This window comes from Plectropomus leopardus, chromosome 6 (assembly GCF_008729295.1).
Source record: "Plectropomus leopardus isolate mb chromosome 6, YSFRI_Pleo_2.0, whole genome shotgun sequence".
In the NCBI taxonomy this organism is placed as follows: domain Eukaryota; kingdom Metazoa; phylum Chordata; class Actinopteri; order Perciformes; family Serranidae; genus Plectropomus; species Plectropomus leopardus.
In genome coordinates this window covers 12,592,982-12,617,343 of record NC_056468.1, presented here as the reverse complement: position 1 = coordinate 12,617,343, position 24,362 = coordinate 12,592,982, and the positions used below count along the sequence as shown (strand labels likewise).

The following is a 24,362-nucleotide window of genomic DNA, read 5'->3' as shown; positions in this document are numbered from 1 at the left end:
AGTTTACCACAATTAATTTACACAAGCTACCAACATTGTTATGATATAAAGTTGGTTGAAAATCAGCAAAGTATCCCTTCAAGTGTCCGTAAGAAAGACAATGAATCTCCCCCAGTACAAGAAACACTGCTAACTCAGATCTGGAGGTCAGGTCTGTAAACAAAACTACCAGAAATACACCAGATTTAGGATTCTGATCAGGAATTTTCTGATCAGGGACGTATTAAAATGGCAACATAAATATTAAATTATAGGCAGATACAATGTTAAATATTTTACTCCAAATTATCAGTATTAGATAAAATACAATACAAGATTTAATCACACTTTAACAAGAATAAGAGACTACAGCCATGCTAGCAGCTAAGTGTGGCTAACTGCTTAGATACAGTGATGCTAACGTTAGCATTTAAACGTTCACATTCATACTGCTAACATGCTGATGTTAAGCAGGTACAATTTCTATGTTCACTATCTTAGTTTAACCCTTTGAAACCTGGAAAGACATTTGTTTTCTTTCGCTGTGTTCAGTAACCCTACACAAGGATTTAAACCTTTGAAACTGGAGCAAATTGATTTGTTTCGAAAAGATGGAAAAGAGTTAATGAGCAACTTTGATCGAAATGTCCTGCAAATTGCAAGAAGTAAAATGTGAGAAGAAAAATGACCTGAAAAAAGAGAGACAGAGAGAGAGAAAGAGAGAGATTTTTTTGAAATTTATTTTTTTTAAAATAGGAAAAGTGTAAAAAAAAAAGGACATTTATAATTATTATAACTTACAGAAATATCTTTATATATTAAATTAGCAGTTTTTCAGGTTATTTTCTAGCAACTTTTTATTTACTAAATTATTGCTTTTTTTGAGGCCATTTCTTGTCAAGTTTCTCTTGTTATGTTTTTGAAAGAAGTCAAGTCAATTTGCACAGGTTTCAAAGGGTTAATGTGGTGGCATACTACCGTTTGCAAGTACACTGTTTATACAATTCCACTTAAAGCTCAGTCTGTTTCTTCCATACATGGGCTTTGCTCTACATTCCTACACACACACACACACACACACACACACACACAGAGAGAGAGAGACACACACAGACACACACAGACACACAGAGAGAGAGATGGATCACATTTCGCTCGTCATAATGAAACCACCTCTGTGAAATGGCACCAAATGGTCCAGGGTATTGAACATAACAGAGCGGCAGAGATAAAGATGAGAAACAGGCCGAGCAATCAAACAATGCGTTACAATTCATCAAGGGAATAGATCAACAATGATCAGAATGAGAGCACTGAGACCAGAGCCTTTATCCCTGTTATTGTCAATATTGGCAGAAAACTAGCCATCTTTAGCTTTAGCAAAGCTGTTAGATTTTATTATATACTTGTGTTCTATCAGAATATTGCAGAGATGATCCAGGCTTTAGCCTGGCAAACAGGTCTGATAAAGATATTCAATTAAATGAATCTGGAGGAATGTGAATCAGATGACACTGAAACTTTTGAACGAATAAAAAATACACTTCGACTTGTGATTACTTGTCAGGTAATGCAGGGTCTCTGCAACAAGTGAAGGAGACAGTTTCATTATCGAGTGGAGCAGAGAGGAGTTAAGGCGATTTTTCCGACTACATTAACACATTCTGCCAGCTCCGGAGTGGATGAAATGAAAGGGGAGACTCTCTGAACATAACCTCCAGTGAATTATCAGTCTGACTTTGCTTTGCTCTAAAGCCTTCTGAAGGACTTCACCAAGAATACTCAAATATTACACATTAATAAATCTAACATTATTGTGAGACACATATCAGAGCTTCTGCACTAACACCAGATGATCTGAGCCATGGTAGTAACACTCAACACAGCATTAATGCAATAAGAAAACACTGAAATGCCAGAAACAATGACACGCAGTGTGTGAACGCAACATTTGGATGTACAGTGTATTTCTCTATCGCCTGTCCTGTCCAGCAGCAGGAAGGTTGCGCTGACCTCTGCAGACCCATCAGAGTGCCCTTCCTCCCCTCCTCTCACCCCAAATCACTAAACATGCCAATTTATAAATCAAATGTGTCAGACAAAAGAGATTTTAATTCCCCTGAGGGCTCTGCACGTCCACATAAGCATGTTGTTTAGTTATGCTTTAGTATAATATCAACTGTGCCAAGGACTTACAGCCGGACAGCTGACAACCAGGTGTGCACAATCTCACATACATACATACACACACACACACACACACACACACACACACACACACACACACACACACACACACACACACACACACACGAAAATGCAGAAAAATAGAATGACATAAAATGTACATTATCACATATACACATTAGCTTTTATGTATAATTTAAATCAAAATGCTGCATTAGCAGCATGACATATCAAATTATAGAGCATGATATAGTACAAATCACATACATTTGTTGCCTTATTTCTCCTGAAACGAAAACTGAACATTTCCACAAACAGACCCCCCTAATGTAATAGTGTTTAACCATGGACTTTGTAATGGTAAAATCCCATGTGGCATGAATGAATGTGTTGTGCCAGAAGTGTTGCTCGGGGAAATGAGAGCTGTGGTGGTTCTGCGGATGCAAATACGCAATTACATGAAGTACATAGATGAAATCGAAAGGAGACTGCATCATAAATAAACATGCCAATGCTTAGGGTAAATGCGTAATTTATTCTTTTTATGAGTCAATGAAAACTGTGGAAGTAATTAGAAAGATTCTGATCCTCGATACATCTATATTTTATTATTACACTCAGTGCATGTCTTTCTGTAAACAAACTTTAGAAAGGCTGGGACATAAACCATGATAATATCAGATAAACAGGTTTACATTCCAGTGTGCTCACTGAATATCAGCGGGAAGCAATTAGAGCATATCAGCCTTTAAAAAAGATTCTGTACAAGACTTTACAGCGGGATGAGACTTCATAATATCTCCCGGAACAGAGTTCTACTGTAAGTAAGACTGTAAGACAAAAAAGCAAAAATAATTATATGTGTGTTTTAAGTTTGGCCAACCACAGAAATATGTGTTGATAACCACCAAGCCAAATTTAAATGACTGAAAAAGTATATAAAATTAGGTTTCAAATGAAAAAATAAAGCATAAAAATAAACAGTATCCTCTGCTTTGAAACGCTTGAGGCATGTCCGCTAAAAGCCGTCTTGCCCCGTACAAGGTACAAGGTAGATTTATTACCAATATGGCAGCAATGTTGACGTATTGCAGTATTAGCCCTAACCCCATTCAATATAACATCTATGTGTGTTAAACAGCATTCGAAGTAAGTTCTCATAACTTACAGAAATCCTGCTTTGGGAGTTTTGTGCCCACAGCCATTACTGTTTTAAATAGCCTGGGCATTTAGTTATAGACTTGTTTAATTGTTCTGAGCGTTATCTGTACGGACTGTGAAAACAAATGTCCTCCTTAGAGGACAAAAAGTATGAATCTAAATCTACAGATGTTTTTAGCAGTTGTTTTCTGATAGGTATTATGTGTTGTTGAAATAATATATACAGTGGTGATTTTCCTATGCGGTATTTGATGCTGATCCTTGAACCATTATAGTCTGTGTTTACATCTGGACTTAACAAGTGAAAAGTAAAAATTAAAGTGTTTTGATTTTACAGCTACAACTGTGACCCTGACAAACTAAAGAGGTCACTTCCGAGCTTTGTTGACAAACTTCCCAAACGAGTTCCTGTTTTCAGCTCATTGTTAGATATGAATTTCCCAAGGACTGTGTGCTACGAAGGCTCTGACCTCATTTTCATGTGGGTCATTTCACACGTGTTCTTCGGCGAAAACGGAGGAGAGACTTTCATGTGGCTGATTCAGCGTCAAAACACTGCACTGCATCTTGTCAAAGCAAAAGTAAAACAGATTGTAGTTTACTGCAAAAAGACTGGTGTTTGCATAAAATGCAAAAACAAATGAAAACATGAAAAATTCTCCCATTTTCACATCACTTGAGGTTTTTGTATCAAATGACAAATGGAGAACAGTGTTGCAGAACAATGTTTTGTGGAAACATTTGATAGGAAGGGCAGTGGGTAAACTCCACGCTGCTGCACAGTCACAATTAAAGTGATTGATTAGACCGCTTCACCTCTGCTCTCACAGGGTAAAAATAACTGCATTGCACAGGTTTCCTCCCAATAAGCTGATACGTGGGTTGTTTTGCTAGACAAAGATTTCAGTGGCTGTGGTTGTGAGCAGCACTTATCAGAGCACAAGTTTAAAACAAAAATTGGTCAAAGCATCTGATTGATTGCACCATTTATACAACTACAAGCACACTTTGGCGCCAGAGTGCTACTCCAATTACATCTTTACGGAGGTCTTTGTGCAGCTACAAAGCCTTGAACAAACAAATCATGTTTCTTTAATAATATTCTTTTTACAGCTTTCAGATTGTCTTTCACAATCTTACATCATTTAACCAACTGAGTTAAGTGCCAAGTGCTAATTAGGCAGCATTAATCAATAATAAACAAACCTAGTTATGGATGCAACAATCCTCCCAGTTAAATCTGACATGTTTATTCCTGCAGTCTTTCAAATTTAATTGTAACTGGATGATAGAAACCTACATAAATTACAAAACAATGTCATTTACTAACAATTCTTTAGTAAGAATAAATAACAAGTTGATGAGGACACTCTTGGTGGGCACAAACCCGAGTACGAGTCTGCTCACAAGCTTGTGTGTGAGGATTAAAATGGTATTAGTTCTTATTTGTTTGGAACAGGCGGAGCATACAGATGGACACTGTGTTAGTTTCTCTGGACATTTTGAGAGTTTGATACTCAAAAGGGAGATTTTGCCAAGTTTGACGCTCTGCTGCGCCTGCAGGATGCCACCTGTCTAGATGTGGGTGGACATAATTGATGTTCACATCAGCATCGTTATCCTCCTCCTCTGGATAATTGTTTCAATTTTCGTAGTAACAACATAACATGGTTGTAAGCAAAGTGTGTGACGGCATTTGCTGATTGTCAGTGCACTGACAACTGTTGACTCACCACCTGCTCCTTTACTCCAATGGGGAAATGTTGCAACAATTAGGTATGTGAAGACAAATCAGTGTTGATTCCCTTGGTGGTGATGCGCAACCTTTAATTTTTTTCAGCCATTATTTACATACGGTATCTGTGCATCAAGTAAAGGGCCGTTCACACCTAGAACAATAATTATAACGATAATTGTAACAATAACAATGTGAGCATCCGCACTGATGAACTATAATGTTCTGTTAACCGGGCGCCAAGCACCTGTTGCACACTCAAGCTGTGTCGGCGGCTTAGGAAAAAGGATATTGATGACCTGAAAATTCTGTACGCTGAGAAGAGAAGCAAAAACAAAATCAGAAGGATATAGGTTCACAAAATAACAAAACAAGACAAGAGATGGTGAGCTTGAGTGCATCCCAGATGTCCTTCTTCTTAATAGCATCTATATAAAGTTTTAACAAACAGGCTGAATTTTTTTAAATCTCCACACTGAGCCTCTCTTCACCCTGAAAGTGATCCCGACCATATCATTCACCACTGGCCTCTTTATATTTGTAGAAAAAAAAAAGTAAAATTATATATTTACAGGTATTGTTATAGTTATCGTTCTTGGTGTGGACGGCCCTTTAGACAAGAGATCAATCAAAATGATGATAATTAATCAATAATAACTACATCATTAAGTTGGTTAAGTGTAATTCAGCCTGTCTAATTAAGCAACACAATAAAAAGTGATGGGCAAACGTCTACACACTAATTTAAAATGACTAATTTGTAAGCTAATTATTATCAGGGTTAAGAATAATTACCTCCTGTAGACTTTTTTATCTGGATTTGCAGTAAACGAGAAAGACAACAGGTTATTTTTATAGGAATGTACTGTAGTTAAGCTTCATTTACTGATTTATCTATTTAACTTTTTCATTTTGCATTCATCTCATGAAGGATGGTGTACCTGTGTGGCTGCTGAAGCGATGTCTGCCTCATATTTTTCAGCTGCCATCTCCTGTTTAACAAGATTATGGATTATGCAGTTATGTTTTGTTGTTTTACCTTTTTTCCTTTTTAACTTTTCTAACTGTCATTTGCCAAAGTGGAAGATTTCACACAAACAACATGGAAAGAGGTTTTTTGTTTTGTTTTGTTGTTTTGCTTGTGTTTTTGGTTTGTTTGTTTTTTTTAGACAGAAAGTGGTTGCCAATAGGAACACCCGGACTAAATGAAGTGGCAGACTGCTGCTGAAATATGGTTGCCCGGGGTGACTGGACACTCATTAGTGATAAGGACTGGAAAGAGTCATTACAGTTAAGAAGCTGTCGTGACTCAGATGTTAGTCTAACAATCTGTGGTTTAATGGTCGATAAAGAGTGAGTTTACTTCCACTGTTTGTGCCAACCGAGCATCTGGATTTGCTTCGTTAGATACAAAGACTGAGTGAGAAAATATGTTTTATTGTAGTTTGAATGACCTGACACTTTAAGGCCAGCCTTGGTGTTTTGGCCAGAGAGAGGATTAGATATTGTGGGAGCATTATATGGGGCCAAAAGGGGAGTTAAGGCAGACCAGTTTAACTTGCACCCAACAGACCAGCAGGGAAATTCATCAACTAACGTAAATAACAAAAATGACAAAAAATGTAAAATTTGAAAACCAGGAGTCAGAAAACTAAAAGTTATTTTTGGCCGAAAAAAAGTTTATCATTATATCTGTAGATTAATTTTCTATCTATTAACTGCCCAATTAAAGGTCTAGTACGTATAATCACTAGTTACTGTTTGTAAACACACTCGCAAGTGAAAGCAAAAGACAACCCCATAATGATGGCATCATGATGTATGAGGGAAATGCTGTTTTATTGGTGTTGGTTGTTTTTTTTAGAAAAATATAGTATAGTACATCTTAAATCAACTAATCAGCTCTACATAACAAGTGTTGGTTGATGCAATCCACTCCTTTTTGATGTTTCATACTGAGACAGACAAGCGCAAAGATCTAAAATCAAGCATTGAGAACAAAATCAAAACCCTGCCTCTGCAGTCAAAGTGCTACGACAGATTTGCATATGCATCGCCACATAAACAGGTGCATATAACACCAACTCCAATTCCACACTTGTTTTGCATGTGAATAAGGTTAACAAAAGTGGGCTTTAATCATGATCATGAACAGGCTTTGAAAAAGGCATGATTGTGGGTTTCAAGGGGGCGGGTTTGAGCACTGCCAAGATCGTGGAGTTGCTTCCTTCTAAAAGGCAGCACTCTTAAAGACGTACGCTGAAAGAAGCAGAACAAAAGGCACTTCAAAACATTTGCTATGTGGGAGGAGGGTCCTGGCAGGTGAATGTGGGGGACGTCAGTTGTTTTGGGCCACATGTAACAGAGAGTCAACATCAAAGCCAAAGGGTGGAGCAGCTAAAGCTACTGCCAACACACAATAAATTTCACTCTGGTACTTGGTATCCAAGCAGATGACCAGGCAGGATATTCTCTTGTTTGTGGTTAACTGCAGAAAACATTTAACATGTGATGATAAATATCAGTAAGATTGCCCGGTATAGGTGTCATATAGATATAATCTATAATTTTGCAGAATTGATGGGCGACAGAACAAGAATTTGGTATTGAAAATGTTCTGGTTTCAATTTTTGTAGTCTGCAGTTTTTTCGGGCAAAATATATCACAACCCATTAGCTATTGAATCACAATGATTTTGATTTTCAGTAGCTTTTTTCAACCTTTATCTGCATTTACAGAAATCATATGTGGGGAAAAAGTCTTGGTTCAGACATTTGCTTGCTTCACCAGATCAGCCCAAAATATTAGCCATCGCTACCAGAATCAGACCGTAGCCGATGGGTTCCATACACGAGTGCTCAAATTAAAATAATATTGAGTACTTGCAGAAAAAAACAGGAATGTAAATTAGCAAACAATAGAAAACATCTGCTATTTGAAATGCATCTATTGAACAGCAATGATTCAGCCTATAATTAGACCACAAACTCAAAGTTTACATGAGAATGCCAGCAACAGAAAGGTACAGATTTTTAACGTTACATAAGTTAGAAGGAGCACAAGAAGACTCTCTCGCGTCTGCCTGTTTAGCACGAGCTAACACAGCAGCGGCAACATCCAACGGCAACGGTCCCAACAAACTCACACCGACTGTTCCTCACTGTCCTTAAATCTGTTAACTACCAGTAACATTAGCAGTGTGATGCTAACTGTTAGCCCTACCACTGTGTGTGTACAGGTGGAATCTGAGGATGTTACTCATGTTAAATAGTAAAAATATAAAAGTCATGTTCAGGTGGCAGTGAGAAGTACTGTATACATTTAAAGAATATTAGTGCCCAAACAAGTACTCAAGAACTCTCTATTACCTACTTCATCATACATAGCCATACAGAAAACACGTTAATCATCCGACCACCACTAAACCCCTGATAGAAACCCATTGAACATTGAAGTAAAGGAGAGCAGAGCATGTCAGAGTCAACACTGACTGCCTCAGTGCAGCTACAGGTCTCTCTGCCACAAAGCCTGCCAGCCAATATCAGGGCCAAAGATGCTTCAGAGCGCCACTGAGCAGAGTCACTGAGTGTATATTTGATTGTCCAGCTCATTAAAACAGCAACACACTCGAGTTCTGTTTGAGAACATGTGTGTGTGTGTGATTTTTAACGCCTGACTGGAGCAGTTCAGCCTCTGGTCAAATACCGAGATTGTATCAGCAACCACGGAAGTCATTTGTCAGCTTCGCGCACATAAATACACCACCTGCATTCCATGATTTTTTAGCTAATACATCTCTCCAGGCATTTCCATTTTGCTGCTGCCGTTGTTGCTGCTGGTGCATTTCCCTGTAAAACTCATTATGGAGGGAAAGAATTAGAGGGAAGTATCTAGGTAAGACACAACAGCGCAGGCACTCAAACAGCTAATTGTAATAACCTGACACAAGTGAGTAATTTAGCTGCCTAAAAACAAGCCCTGAAATCTAGAAGGAGCACTATAGAAGAATGAATTAGGCTGGAGGCCATTACACACCAAGACATTTAGACAGAAAAGAAGATCCATCTTTAACTGGGCTGTATTTGAATATTAAACGGTCCTGCTTACCGTTTTTAGGAGAAAAAAAAAATCTGAGATGATCACGGATGCAAGTTAACATAATATTGTGCATATTGCATTGTTTGTTCCACACTGCTTTCCACACATCCATTATTTATTAGAAATCATCTATCATTAATCATTTACGACATGCCAGTTAAGTCAGTAATTACAGAAAAACTGTGACCATGCAGCAGTCACTTAACGGAAAAAATTAGGTCATACTTAAACTAAACCTTGATTACATTTCATGTACTTGTTCCACATGAGCAGCAGTGACAAATAGGACTGTGTTTTTTCCTTTTTGCTGATGCATCAATTGATTGCTTCCGAATTAAACAGTGACAGATTTTAAGTGACATATTATTGAACAAATGTGTTCTATTAATGTGCACTGACATTTTACACTGGTGTATACTGTGATTTGCGACATAACGCGGCCTGTTTCTATTTACAATAATGAGGAAAGATGTCCTTGTCACTGATATTTCTCTTACCATGTGGAGTTTTTGTCCATTAATGGTGCTGTAGGAGGAATGTGGCTCTCCATATTTTATATCATACTTCACCAGTATGTACACAAGACATAAATATGCTATATCTGGTAAAGTTCAAAGCTTTAAGGAGGTACAACCATAGAACAACAGACACAAAGTGGCCTATTTCATCTGCCGTACCGCAGATTATGCTGCAGAAGTCATCTGAGGAGCTTGTGTAGACATTTTAGTACATTTTTCTCTTGTTAAAACATCACTTTACCATCAACAGTAATTACAACTGCTGCTCAGTAAAAGGGGGAAACTACAAACTTTTTACTGCCAAATTTGAAGTCTTAAGTGTTGTGCAATTAATACTAATGCTGGGTTCACACTACAACAACAGCCAGCTACATTAGCACAGAGCTGTGTTGCTCAGCGCTCATTAATGTAGTTACATCGTCACAGGCTTGTTTGTGTCTGCTACTTGCCACGAAGCACCTCAACTTAACGCTATGTAAAGTTGTATTTGGTCATAAATATATCTTATGATCAATGTCTAAGCCCCATTTTAACAACACAGTTTGTTCCCCCTTTGTATCCCTGTGTACACCGCAATGCAGAGAAAGCTAGCATAGCATTAGCTAACTTTACGATGCTATTGTAGCGCTGAAAAAGTTGAGGTCAGCTCATCTTCCTTTTCAAGCGTTTTAGCTTCATGTAATTGGCTTCCATTCAAAATATGCATGTTGCTGTGTCGCTTGTGGTGTGAAAACAGCACAACAAACATGTATTTAAGGTGGAACATCCCTGGACACACCAACATTTTTATTGCCTTGTTTTAGGCTGCTTGAACAGATCGATATTTCTTTTGTTTCAGCCATAATCAAATAAGACAAGCAGAGCTAACTGGATGGAAGTACAGAGAATTAAATTAAATACTAAGATGAGCAGAAAAGTAACTCGGAAAATGGTTTGCCACACACTTAAACTCTAAGGGGTTATGTTTTGTTTCAAAATTTGGAAGGGCACATATGAAATTGGAGGTTTGAGGAGTCCTCCGCCAATAATCTTTTAGGGATCAAACACTTGTTTTTGAATCTTTATATCTTGTGTATCATTACATGATCACATGCTCCAAATATTGAGTGGGGCTTCCCCATCTAAAATCTAAATTTATGTTAAACTAAGTCTAAACCACCTTTCTTCTGTTTTTGTTTTCAAGCAAAAACTGATTTGATGCAGATTTTCTCTTCTGCTTCTTTCTCTTTCCAAAAAATGCTTGTCAGCCACCTGGAAATAAAATTAGTGGCACCTTTATTCCTACCAATTTATTTCTCTGGGAGGAGGCAGGGCATATGACTCATTCTGGGAAGGAGGTTACATCATGAATAGGTGCCGTATGAAACAGACCACAAGTTAGGAGAGAAACACTTTCCACTAGGCACAGACCAAACCTTGCACCTCCTTAAAGAGGTGAAAGATATAACAATACATCTGTGATACGATGCATCAGTAGAATGACCTGCTTTGTAACATTGGTATGTATCTGACACAGCTGCTGGCACTGACACAAGAAAAAAATGAGTCCCCAAAAGTTCAGAGGTGAAGACAACGGGATGAGGATGTAGATCAGAACGGGAAAAAACCTCTCAGCTCTGCTATTCATCTTGCCATGCTTATGCAGTGTATACTAATGGGCTTCTTGCAGGTTGCTCTCTGCTCTACACTATTTCCCCAGTGGGAGTGCTTCCTCCCTGCAGCAGAGCCAGGCTGTGCTAATTCTGGAGACATCCAGGGCTCGGGACCCGAGCTTCACCAAGCTCCCAGTTGGGAGAGGCCGGCACGATATGAGGCAGAGAGCGAAATGAACGCCTGGAAGTAAAAAAAAAAAAGAGCAGTAAAAAAAAAAGAGCATCTGTATAACCTAAGAGGTTATGTGCTAGGAGCAGGGTGCAATTGTTTTCCTCATTTCCTCAGGCTTGTAAAGCTGATCCACTATCAGCGGCAGGCTGTTATGCCATGAGCATGGCAATGAGCTTGCTTTCTCTGGGCCTTTTGACATTTCTTACCATGTAATAGCAAGCAAAAAGCTATTAAGCTGGTAATCAATTGATGCATCCGGAGGGAAAACGCATTCTGAGTGCGCAGACGTTCTCTAACATGATTGAAAGTTTCTTGTTTGAGGTGCTTACCTCGGCTTTGACACATTTTATTTCTTTTGGGACAAAGAGGCCGCTGTATTTAATTTTCTGGAAATATTATCTACAGAATGGCATAACATAACAAAAACAATAAAAAAAAGAAGAAAACTATTTATGCAAAACTAACACACAAAAAAGTTTAACACCGACCCAAGTAGCCAGGAGAAAAATAACCACATACACAATATTTTGGGGGGAGAAGATGTTCTAAAATCACGTATCTGTGTGAGGTGATCAGTAGGTGTATGATCGGGTGCTGACAGATTATACGCAGGGTGACATCAGCTTCCAGCTCTGACTCATCCGTGCCCCCAGGACGGTCAAGAGACAGACAGCTGTGGGGTGAGAGGAAGGTCATCACACACACATCAAACCACATTACATCATCAGACACTGGAAACCTATTTTTTGTGGGATCCAGCAAAGCACCGATGATATATGCTGTACAAAGCTTATGGTTAGTGTAAAAAAGAACAGAGGAGGCCAATTTTTCACTTTTTTTACTGTATGTCTGTGTGTGCCTGGTGTTTCTTGAAAGCAGATTAAATTTTACGAAACACTACAATTTGGTGGGGCGCCTGGGTGGCAGAGAGGAAAACCACTTGGCCACCATCACAGCGATCCGGGTAAGCAGGATTTGGAATCAGTCATTCTAAATTGCAAGAGAGAAAAAAAAAAAAGGCAAAAATACTGAACGCATCAATAGTATATCGAGTAAGTCAGACTGAAAAGAGCGGCGCGATTCTGGATATAAATTCAATCAGTCATATTACTGGGATAATTTACGTGTTGTGCCAGAGCTGTATGACTCACTGGCAATTCAACAGAAGCAACACATTGTAGAAAACGGTAATGTAGGCTGATTGTAACGGTATTTGTTGGATGTTGATGCGTTCAATTTTGAGTGAGTTATTAGACGCAGAGAAGGGGATGTGATTTTGGGTGCAATTTGCATCTATCAGGCTCGTAACAATGCAGTAGCTCAAATAACATTTTTTGCATATTACTGAATTCTATCACATGGGACACTTAACAAATAGAGTAATTCATGAAAGAAGCATTTTTTAGCAGAATGTCTTTTCTACAAAGATACGGAGTGAGAGAGAGCAGTGCTGCTAATGAGACAGACAACTGCAGCACAGGATCAGTTTCATCTTTGTAAAGGATGACATAGCTGCCAAGGAAGTGCTGTTGAAATCAAAACAGCAGACTCGTGTGTGCATGTGTGTGTGTGTGTGTGTGTGTGTGTGTGTGTGTGGTCACTTTCCCCCCATCATGGCCCGTGCATATGTGCAGCACCGCTTAGCCACAATGGCCTTCTAAAGGGAAAAAGACCGAATTGAACTGCTCCCGCTCATTTCACAGATTTTCCAGACAAATAATTTCGGGTTTGTGCCCGCTAGCGCCAACCCTCTGTCCGTCCCGCTCTTTCTGGCCTATAATTACATGCCATTCATTTGATTTGTTCATTAGTTCAAGCCTCGGCTGGGTAGAAGCAAAACGGAACCCTCTTATTAGTGGTTCATGACTCGGCTCTCTCCATGGTGAGCTCTGGAGCTATACGGTGGAAAACAACGGCGGAGCAGAGGGAGAGGGGAAACTGGCGGGAAGACCTTATTTTAACCCAAAGCACACATCTTCATAAAGAGAGACAGCGAGGAACGCACACTGTCATAATAAGTGCGTAGCCGTAAAACCTCTTACACTGAAACACATCTGTGGTGTTCAGAAGGTCAACAAACCCGTGATGAAGGAAAACTGATATTATAGATAACAAAAAGCGAAGGCATGAACCAAATCTTTGGCAAAGAGGCACATTTTCTGCGTAAATCATTTTCTTCAATCTTGTGGTACTGAGACGATTCAATAAATGTCCTCAAAAGTGATGCATCTCTAAATGGTATCAGCTAAGTGCCTCCCTTGATCACATTTAAACATTCTCGCAATCTGAGAGACATTGGCACTGGTAAACCACCTAACAATGTGTCTTGGCTGCCTAATCAAGCTACAGGTTTTTTTTCCCCCTCTGTGACCACTGTGCAAAAAATCCTCGTCAGACACCAAGTACCCGACACATCCATGTACACCATAAAATCCTTCATAAACTGCAGCCGCACACACAGTGTCTACACGCTGAAATGTTCCTGTGGTCTGGACGAAATAAAAGAGCTTCAAAGACTCGCCTATCTCAACACAAAACTGCAAAACGCACACAAAACATGGACTACGCTGTTGCTCTGCACAATGCAGGCTAACTATAGATCTGCGGCATCATTCATCAAGTTCTGGAGAAAAGGAAAAGAAAAAAATCACCCTTTCTAGAAGTGTCGATATTGTCATTTCGCTGCTCTGCAGAGGCAAACTTCATACTGTACTCTTAACACAGTTGAGCCCTTTGGCTTAAAGAAGTACTTCACTGCTGGAAAGACGGTCTTTTCATAAAATTGAGATGTCTATGCAGTAGAAGGACAAATACTTTGTGCCATATAACCAGAGAAAATGGTAGAAAACCTAAAACTACCAGACTGCGCTGCATAACGCAGGACCAATAAATGCTCTTAAAGGAGGGTGACATAATGTGAGCCTCACAGTTTTTCTACAGGAAACCAGCTGGTTACAAATGATCTTGTATTACGGTTAAACAGTAAGTTAAAATATGCTTTTGTAAACATTTTAGGCAAGAGGACACTGTAAAAGAATATTGGTTCACATTTGATCAGCACTGCTTAGTTTTACTGTTTGATCCGAGTTTGGTCTGCATCTGAAAAGAAAAGAGAAAGAGGTCTCTCTCTCAATCCGTTTCTGCTTTTGTGTCCGCGGCGGCGGGCACACCCAAATGCAGAAGTTCGAGAAACAGCCAAAGAGCCAGTGAAAATCGAGATTTGAGCAGGGTGATCTGGATGCTGGTTTGATGGAGGGATGTTTACCACAGTTCATGTACAGTACATACCTTTAAATGAAGTGACTAATTTTTCAAGCTTTCTTTAATTTCTTATGGTTGTTACATACTGAAAGCAGTACTTGTAATTTACTATTTTGTACTTTTTATATTTGTAACTTAAAGAGATTTCGGTGTTCTTTTTTTCCTGATGTGATTGTGAGGCATGGGCCGTGGTATTGACAATGGAAACTTCCATATGTGGATTCACTATGGGGGAGGATCTAGAAGTAGGTCTGTAGGTCTAGATTCGCCAGGATCCAGTGCCCTCTATTCAGCTCAATTTTCTTTTACCGTTTTCCACATTTTAAGCCAGAAATTTGTGTCTTACAATTCATATTTTTTTCCTGGGTTTTTCTGGGTTTTTTTTTTTAAACATGAAACTCCTCCCATGGCAGCCTCACCACTCAACTTTAAATAGTTTGAGCTCCTCTGAACACTTCAGAAAGACATCAATAATTACTTCTGACAATTACAATCCCGAAATATGCCTCGTCTGTGTCCCAGGATCTTGTGAAGGATGTGCAGTTGTAGATGAGCTCCTGTGCCCCATTTTTCACTATAACCCAAAAGGAAATACACATCTGATCTGAGAATGCTACGAGGTGAGCAACTTTCTCTGCACAATATTATGAGTCTCTGCTGTCGTTAGTCTCATGACTAACTAGAGTCATTCATATTTTATAAGTGTTTATTCCAAACTACGGGCAGGTACGCAGGTTGATGTCAACTGCGTTCAGTTCCTTCAAATCAAACCGGATCATGTTAATCATAAATATGCAACAAAGACTATTATAAATATTCATTCATACATAGTTTGGCCCCAATATACATATTCAGGTTTTTTTTCTATTTTGTCAAATTTATATTTTAGCTTTTATTCAATACTTTGAAGTATTTGAGGAATTATATATAATCAGATCATTTCTAGACTTGATTAAATCCAAAACTGCACAGAATAAAGCAGGGAGATATTTTTATACTTTGAACATTTGGCTCTAGAGCCATGCTAGGCAGTTAGGCTGTACTTACATTTGCTTAACAATTTCAGAGAAAACAATGTGAAAGAATACAAACTCTACACAGAATACACACAAATGATTGTATAACTCAGTGCTATCAAATAAAACAAACAGGCCACCGAATACACCTTCCTCTACAAATACAAAAACACTAATATTTTAGCCCACTTACTGTGGCTTCACTGAGGCTTTCAGTTCATTATTTCAACATGTATCAAAATAATAGCACAGGTCACCAAGATGTTATGAAATAAATATGTCAGATGGAGCGAATGAAAGCAAGAAGAAAGGCACAAGAGCTATAACCACTCTCCACACGAGATCAAAAGCCAGGTTCTTTATTCTTGACACACAGCGAGATCAGATGAGAGCTGGTTTAACGGACTGTCATACCAACAGGGGAGCATTACACCCCAGTGGTTTTCATCCACATGAAAAGCAAAGCGCTGCTGAGAGTGGCAACGGATGAGGTCTTCAAATCACACAATTCTTTTTCTTCCCTTTCCACATACAGTAACAGCAAAAGCCGGTGTCATCACCCGGCACTGCAGGAAAAAGAAGCTGTATGCCAAATTGGGGTGTCAGCATCCACTCCGTACACAATTACTGGATATGCTGCCGCTGTAATTAAAGTCCCCTTTCAGCACTCCACACACCATGACCTTTTCCAATGCAAACACTCATTGTCTCAGTTAAATCCAAGGCCACTCCACTGGGATGTAAATGGACATTTTTATGTTGGTGAAAAAGAAAAATGTATGCCAGTATGCATGCACTGGAAAAAGATATGTTGCAGCCTCATCTGGGAAACGAGGCTTGATGGGTTTGAACCATCATTATGAGAGGGTGTCGCGCCAACTTTGGCAATAAACACTTGAGGAGACAGAATACCCTTGATAGGCACCATCATAACCTATAATCAGAAGATATGCAAATGATAGAGATGTTTCCCCCGACAATGCAGTGCCAGTCGTCTTTCGGTTTCCTGGGAACTCTCCTGTCAACACTCAAGAGTGGGAGTGATAGTAGAAAGGGCTGTTTGTTTAACATGTCATTGGAACAGCCGTGTTCAGTAGGAGGGACCAGATGGAGGAGCAGCATATACACAGAATCCATCTAGAGAGGGTATTGTCCTCTCAGTCACTGGTATATACCAAGCGGCAACCTCTTGGGGCTGACGAATGACATCAATGTGCCAAAACATGCAGTACCTTAAATTGCCACTTGAGGCTAACTCCAAGAGAGTCAGTCTCTACAGAACCCATCTTGAATGTTAAAATGCCAAACTTTACAGCAGAAAAAAAAAAAAAAAGGGGGTCAGCTAATTTCTCTCTCCGGGACAACTGTTTGGAGGGTAAATTTTTATATAATTCACCTATTTACATTTTATCAAGGTTTAAAGGTCTAATATGAAGGATTTAGTTGCATCTAGTTGGCCAATGTGAAAACACAAATAGCCCAGTGTAGCCAGTGTTTGGTTAATCCGTTCTTGACTGCTGTTGAAACAAAACAGTGTACTGCAGGGATTAGGACCTACCTAAGCCCTTGCAATACCTAGATCCCAGATGCCAAGATGGCACATATTAAGTGATAACAATTCCTTGCCTGCTGCATATTGCAAAAAAGTTTTAAGCTTTTGAGTTTATTTCCGAGGTATGTGGCCCACTGAATATGTGCAGTAGTGTTTCTCCCACTGGCCCTACCTGAGTGTTCCTGTTCAGCTCATAGACTCGACATTGTGATGATGTGACAGATTTTTAAACTGCTTTTTTCAGGTCAAGGAAATTTTTAAAAGCATAAAACCTCCATGGCTCAAAAATTCATAATAGAAATAGTAATGATTGACCTTGTTTGCAGTTCGGGTTGTCCTGTCAACAGTTTTATAGACATCTCTTTTGCAATGGTGGCCTATGTGGAAAATGCTTTTTGGGCCTTGGGGAACTTTTTTTGCTGCAATACCACAAATGGCCACTGAACAGCTCATTTTAGGGTAAGGGAAACCCAACCATTCTTAGTGAATATAAACTCATGAAAACCTGCTGACGAATATTATATTCAATTGCTGTCATTATTGCTGTCATCATTGCTGTCATCCCACTTAATCCTATACACTGGACCTTTAATGTTGCAAATATCTAGGGGCGGGGTCACATGAGTGACAGGGCTGTTTGCAAGGTGCTGCTTCTATCATACCATGCAATAGAGCGCTTTTTGCTTGATGCGCTATTGAGCAGCTCTCATAGAAATGAACGGGGTTACACTTCCAGGCTGTATCCAGGTTTTCTTAATGCATCTATAGTTGCTACAGTCCGAGTCTGATCCAACTCTTTTCCAATCTCATAACCTTTGGATCCAAAAAAACAAATTGGTGATGGTTGACATACCAATTTCAAGGTTTCAAAATGGATTACCCAAACCAATAGGTGATGGCATGGTAGCTACATCCATTAATTTATGCTGTAAATTGGTATATGCGCCTAAAAAAACACTTGCGGTGTGACACAGAATCACAAAATACTTGCTGTAAAGAAAAACTAAAATATTTTGCACCTAACACAGAGGGTAACAATCGATCTCTACCAAAGAGTGTCAGCTGAAATTTTAGAGCTTGCTGTAGTATCATTCCTTTTGTACTTAAAAATTAATCATGCACAGAAAAAGAAGCTTGATTACACACCATGCACATTCCCCCGGCGTCCCTCCCAGACTTCTCATAGAGTAGAAATGTGAACAGACACACACAAGTGTGCGCCCCTTGTCTATGAAATGACAACCTATTTTGTTCTCATTTAAACTTTTTATATTCAGTAAGAGGGTGAGGTACAAAGGGCCTAAAGCTGTCTTGGGTCATTAAACCACACTTTTTCTTTCTTCTTTCAGAATGTGTTTTCTGGCACTAACAGCAGGCAAAGCTGACAGATTAGACAGGGGGTTCCTTCACAGGCTGGCTGCGGGCTTCAGGAGGGTGGGCTGCTCGCTGGTGCTTGGGGCGGCAAAAACCACGCCTGTCACCGTTTGACGGGCCAATCCAGAAGTGCGGTCACAGGGAGGTATGATTGATGATATTATGTACTCACACAGGATCTGAATGCCAGCACACTCCTGTGATTTAATCCCTGTTCCTTCATCAAACATCCAGGCGTAGCAGATGGACTGCACAATGCCAGAGCTCTCTTTTCCCTGAGGCAAACGCCATAAGTGTCAAGACCACCATTACTAATCAATTCTTTAAGGCAGCAATAACTGAATAAGGGAGTTGTAATATTGTTCATTTTTACCTACTGCAGCACACTGGTACAAAATTATTCAATTCTTATTAGAACATCTGGGTTTGGTTTGAGCTAAATGGGATTTTTTTCCTGTCACATCAGATAAAAAACAAACCAAAAAAAAAAAACAAAGATTGTTTTGTGACCTTGGGCTCCATGGTGGCGGTGCTGATACATGTTTGCTGATACATGCACATTTCTATATTTATATATGAAAGCCAGTCATGATGAACATTTCCTTGAACCCAATGGATGTAATAAAAAAAAAAAATCACCTTTTTGTCTTGCACAGACTAAAGGCTTTCAACAGCCTTCCTCTTTGACTAGACTGACCCCTGGTGGTGATTCAAAAATCTTAATTTAAAACATGACCATGCACCCTCTGTATAATTGTCAATACCACAGACATATTAATCCCCGTGTCTCACGTTACAGAGTAAAACACAAGGGTCAGGCTATACATCGACACCGAGTCTGCTAACGCAAACTTCAGCATGAGAGTCAAAGCTGTCAGGCAGTAAATCCAAGAATAAGCAGAGCTACACTGCCGAGATTAAGCCAACCATCCCCCAGTCAGACCACAAAGAGGTTCATTGTACTTGGATAGCATATAAAGAGGAAAAAGGAGAATTTTGGCAGTGATTTTCAATTATAGTTTGGCCTCACTGGCTTCAGAGGGTTATGAAATTTCTCCTAAATGAAATAGATGTACTCTATACTGATGCTCAGATGCTACAGAGGGAGAAGTGACTACATGGATTAGAAATTAATGCTGCAGATATGGTAAAATCAAATAAAAAAAAAACAAACGAAAAAAACAGCACTGTACTGAAAGACATCTACAACAAAAGAGGAACAGCTACTGTATTTTCTGAACAAAAATATGAACAATAAACAATAGGTGCTAGAAGGACTACATTTGTCCATATACTATTGGACAATGCAGCAAGCACACATCATCCATGTAATAAAAAGTGACAGTCTCAGTTCTCACTGCAGCGGCACATTTTCACAGAAGAGGAAACCTACCTGAGCATCCCAAGATACAAGACCTCAGATCAAAGAAGAGGTGGCCACTGATGCATCATTGGTAGCGACAAATTATCATCAATACCACTCTACCACATTATCATCAATCTCTCTCTCGAAAGACAAAAGTATCTCTCCATGCTAAATCATGAAATCAATGCATTTCTATTTAGGAGAGGAATTGGTCGCCGAGTGATCTCGGCGGCTGAGTAATGTGAAATCTATCGCGGGTTAGTCCACATGGCCTGGACAAGATCAAAGACAAGACCCCAGAAAACTTTGTATCGATCAGTGGCCACAAGAATGCAACTGAGGAGTGAACGTGTGAGTGGAATTTGAAACACAAACTGAAGGTAAATCATCTCATATTGGTGAGGAAAAAAAAGGGCAAAACAACAATAATACAACAACTGTGGTACCTACTGTACTATTGTTACCTGCTGTGCTGACAAGATGTCACTTTTCAAAAAACATCTATTTTTTAATCAAACATATTTAAAATTTCAGACATTTTAAAAACAGCATGCCCTCATTTCAATTTGTGCAGCTAAGTCCAGATAATTATAGTTCAAATTGGCAATGATATGGACATCAAAGCCCCGAAATTAGATCTGATGTTTGGGAAGGACAATTCCTGACAATGATGCTCTCTTTGTGGGCTTGAGAAAAATCAATAATTTCAGTTTAATAAGATGAAATGTTATTATCTCGGGACATCTTCCTCATGTTGTTACACTGCCGAAAAATTGAAGTGTGTCCATAGTTTAAGCTGTTGAGGCACACTTACCTTGGGCCACTTTGGATTGAGCTCACAGGCTTTTTCAGCATCATCCAGCGCCGCCTGGTGTTGTCCCAGTTTGAGAAGCGCTGCTGAACGGTTACTGTACAGGATGCAGTTCTGTGGGTCAGCTTGCAAGGCGTTAGTGTACAGATGAACGGCCGCCTGAAAGTCACCACGCTGACATGCCTCATTGCTCTGCTGCACCTTCTCCATGAACTCTGCTTTGCTGAGACCATACCTGGCCACTTCGTCACCAGAAACACACCGGATAGGTCTGCCCGAAGTCCGAGAACTGAAGATGGAAAACTGGAGAAACAGACGGCAGAGAAACAGAGAGGAGAGAGAGAGCTGTAATCAGTCTAATTGAAAAATCTCATAACACTTAAAGCTGGGGTAGGCAGTTTAACACTGGCATCATTGGGCAAACATCCCATAATAAACTTTGAGCATACAGTAATTCAAGTGGTCTGAGAGAACACTAGACTTCTGCACCTCCTCTTGGATCTGTTTTCAGGCTTTAGCAAATCTAGCCCAAGACTGGAGACTCTGGCCAATCACGGGTCATTTCAGAGAGAGGGCCTCTCTATTGGCTGTTCTATAAACGCAGATGTGCCTGCACATTGATTTGCCTGATCATCGTTTGTTTATAAAGATGGACCACATGACAGTTCCCCCAAAGTGTAACTTTTCAATCTTGACCGCCCCCTGTGTTTGTCTGCAGTATGTCTGTTATAAAGTCCGCCCCTTCATGTTAGCAAACAAGATACAGACCAAACTAAAAACTCAAAGTACACCCAAATAAATTTTTCCCCAAAATGGTTTCTGAAACTGAGGGTAGTTCTCATCACCCTGATGTTTGTTCAAGTGTTTGTTTTTATAAGTTCGGCTTTAATGAGTTTTTCAATTCTAAAAAAAAGGAGATTTTGAGCCATGATTGAAAGTTGTTTGTGCCAATCCGTGCGCTCTCATTCAATGGGGCTGTTCGCAATTGGTTGGACGGGTGTTTTGGCAGGAACTCCCCCACCGCTGATATCGTTACTGTGCAGAATCCAGCTCTCAATGACATCACCATTGCAAGATGGCTACTCCTGTATCTCAGATATTTTAACCTCATTTAAGCATTGCAGTGGTAAGTGGGGGCGTGTCGTCTATCTTTATATACAGTCTGTGATACAGAGCAGTGGGGAGCGAGATGAGGGCACCCGGCACCTTGGGGTGGCTAGCTAACTAATTCTTTATGGACTTCGATTCCAAAAGATGTAGCAGGATTTACAGACAAATTTTCATTTCATTTTTTAAACTACATTTACAACATGACTAATAAATCTACCTTGTACCTTGTAGTGCTGCATCTACCTGTACAATTAAAAACAGTGTATGACAAAAGACTGTACACCCAACCGACTCATCTTACTGTAGTCCTATGTGATAATTGAGCTGAACATCCCTTTTCGTAACAAGAAAAAAACTTTAATTAACATTAATAATAAATTAATTTGATTTAGTTTGACCAGTTTCCAGAACGTTGGTATTGTGTATGCTGGCTCAGTGTTATGACTCTCTGGGATTCTGAACTAACTAAACTGTGCAATTGTTAGTATTATTTTTTTTTCCACCTGTGTCTACCTGTTATGAAAAGTCTGTGTCCATGTTTGCTGTTAAAAAAAAGACAAAACACTAGGGAGAATATGGTCCATATGTTTTGGCCTTGTATAACTATGTGAGGGTTATGTCCCCAGCAACTTTTATTTAGCTCAAATCAAAAATTACGTGGTAGATAAGCACACTAAGCACACATTCTTAAATATTAAAATTTAGCTTTTGGGGTATATTGTGACATAACCTAAAACTAAAAAAAAAATACAAAAAAAGTACAAAATAATCCAAGGTATGTTGATTTTTTTGAGGACTTCAGTAAGACTGCTGACTGTGGGACCTGCAAATTTTAATCTAAAAGCTCATGTTTTCCTATGAATGACAGCTTTATCAAGATTAACAACATGTTCTGTTAGTTCAATATAAAGCTTGTATATTCTAATGTTCACAATATACTTCATGTTATTCCTGTATACTACAGGTTAGACACACAACAATAGTTTTAGATTTAACCTAATAAAGAAATCTGCACTGCATTGATCAATTTCTTACCACAACAAGATAATACTTGCCTTGGAGCAAGGCCATCGGGATCAATGTGAGTTTGAATATTGTTCCCTTTTATAATCAACCCTCTGCACTGCTGAATTAACTGGCAGGCAAACCATTAAAACGAAAGACCAACTATTGACTCAAGCCCTACTATAGCTGCATCCAACCAATACAGTCTGATTGATTACGATGAGTTTTGTAACCATTTAACAGGGATGGTTTGCTGAGCATTACTGAATCATGAAATTCATCTCAGGTTGCATGATTTTAGGGCCAGCTTCCATTATACCTCTTTCTCACCACACCTCCTCAGACTGAATTCTGGGATAGGGCAGGCTTGGTAATTACTTCCAGAGGCCTGGGGAGTAGACGCAGCAAACACGAGGGCTTCGGTATCAAGTAGATTCAACATCAAGTTACAGTTCAGCTCCAATCAGTTGCATTCTTACATACTTTGACCTTCATCTTTTCCACCTTTTCTTGTTCTTTGTATTACAACCATTAAATAATCTTTTCTATCACATTACAACATGGACAGAATTAACTTACTGCTTTACCTTGGCTGCACTTAAAGGAACAGTCGACTGCTAAATCAAAAATAAATATTTTCTCTCTTACCTGAGGTGCTATCTATCAGTCTGGACTGTTTTGGTGTAAGTTGCAGATATCGGCTATAGAGATGTCTGCCTTCTCTCAAATATAATGGAACTGGATAGCACTCAGCTTGTGATGCTTGTGATGCTCAAACCATCAAAAATTTCATTTGAACAACTCAACAGCGATGTCTTTTTCCAGAAATCATGACCCGGTAACTCAAGATAATCCACAGACCTTGTTGTGAGCAGTTTGATGTAGGAACCTTTTTTTCTAACCACATCACCGTGCAGAGGGAAGTGTGCATCTACTGCTAGCTCATGTAGCAACACTGAGTTAGTTAAAGTCATTAATCTTTACATCTCACTCTGTGTTGAACACCGGTCTCTCGTCCATGAATAGAAACACACTTCCTTCTGCACAGTGATATGGTTGGCAGGTGTAGTTTGTGCTCTGACCACCACAAGCTGAGTGTAGTTTTGATGAATTATAATGGAGAGAAGCCAGACATCTCTACAGCCAATATCTCCAACACTCTGCAACTCACACCAAAACAGTCTCGACTGATTAATAGCACGACAGGTAAGATAATTATGCTCAACGTTAGAAACATATACGGAGACGAAAGGTGCCTTCTGTTCTCTGTGTGCATTTCATGCATATTGGGACACGTTTTCTTAAAGCTTACGGAAATGGGCGTAACGGAGAAGTATAACCAGAGATTGTGGCGACAGTGTGGCG

The 24,362-nt window shown here is 39.4% G+C and overlaps 1 protein-coding gene across 1 annotated transcript in view; it reads right to left on the bottom strand.

Moving 5' to 3' along the window:
- Positions 1-24,362, bottom strand: part of LOC121944003 (tetratricopeptide repeat protein 28-like) — a 200,966-nt gene that overhangs the window by 175,006 nt on the left and 1,598 nt on the right. Inside the window, exon 2 of the mRNA XM_042487644.1 lies at positions 20,886-21,185. Within this exon, the coding sequence (XP_042343578.1) occupies positions 20,886-21,185 (300 nt within the window). The remainder of the gene's footprint in view (positions 1-20,885; positions 21,186-24,362) is intronic.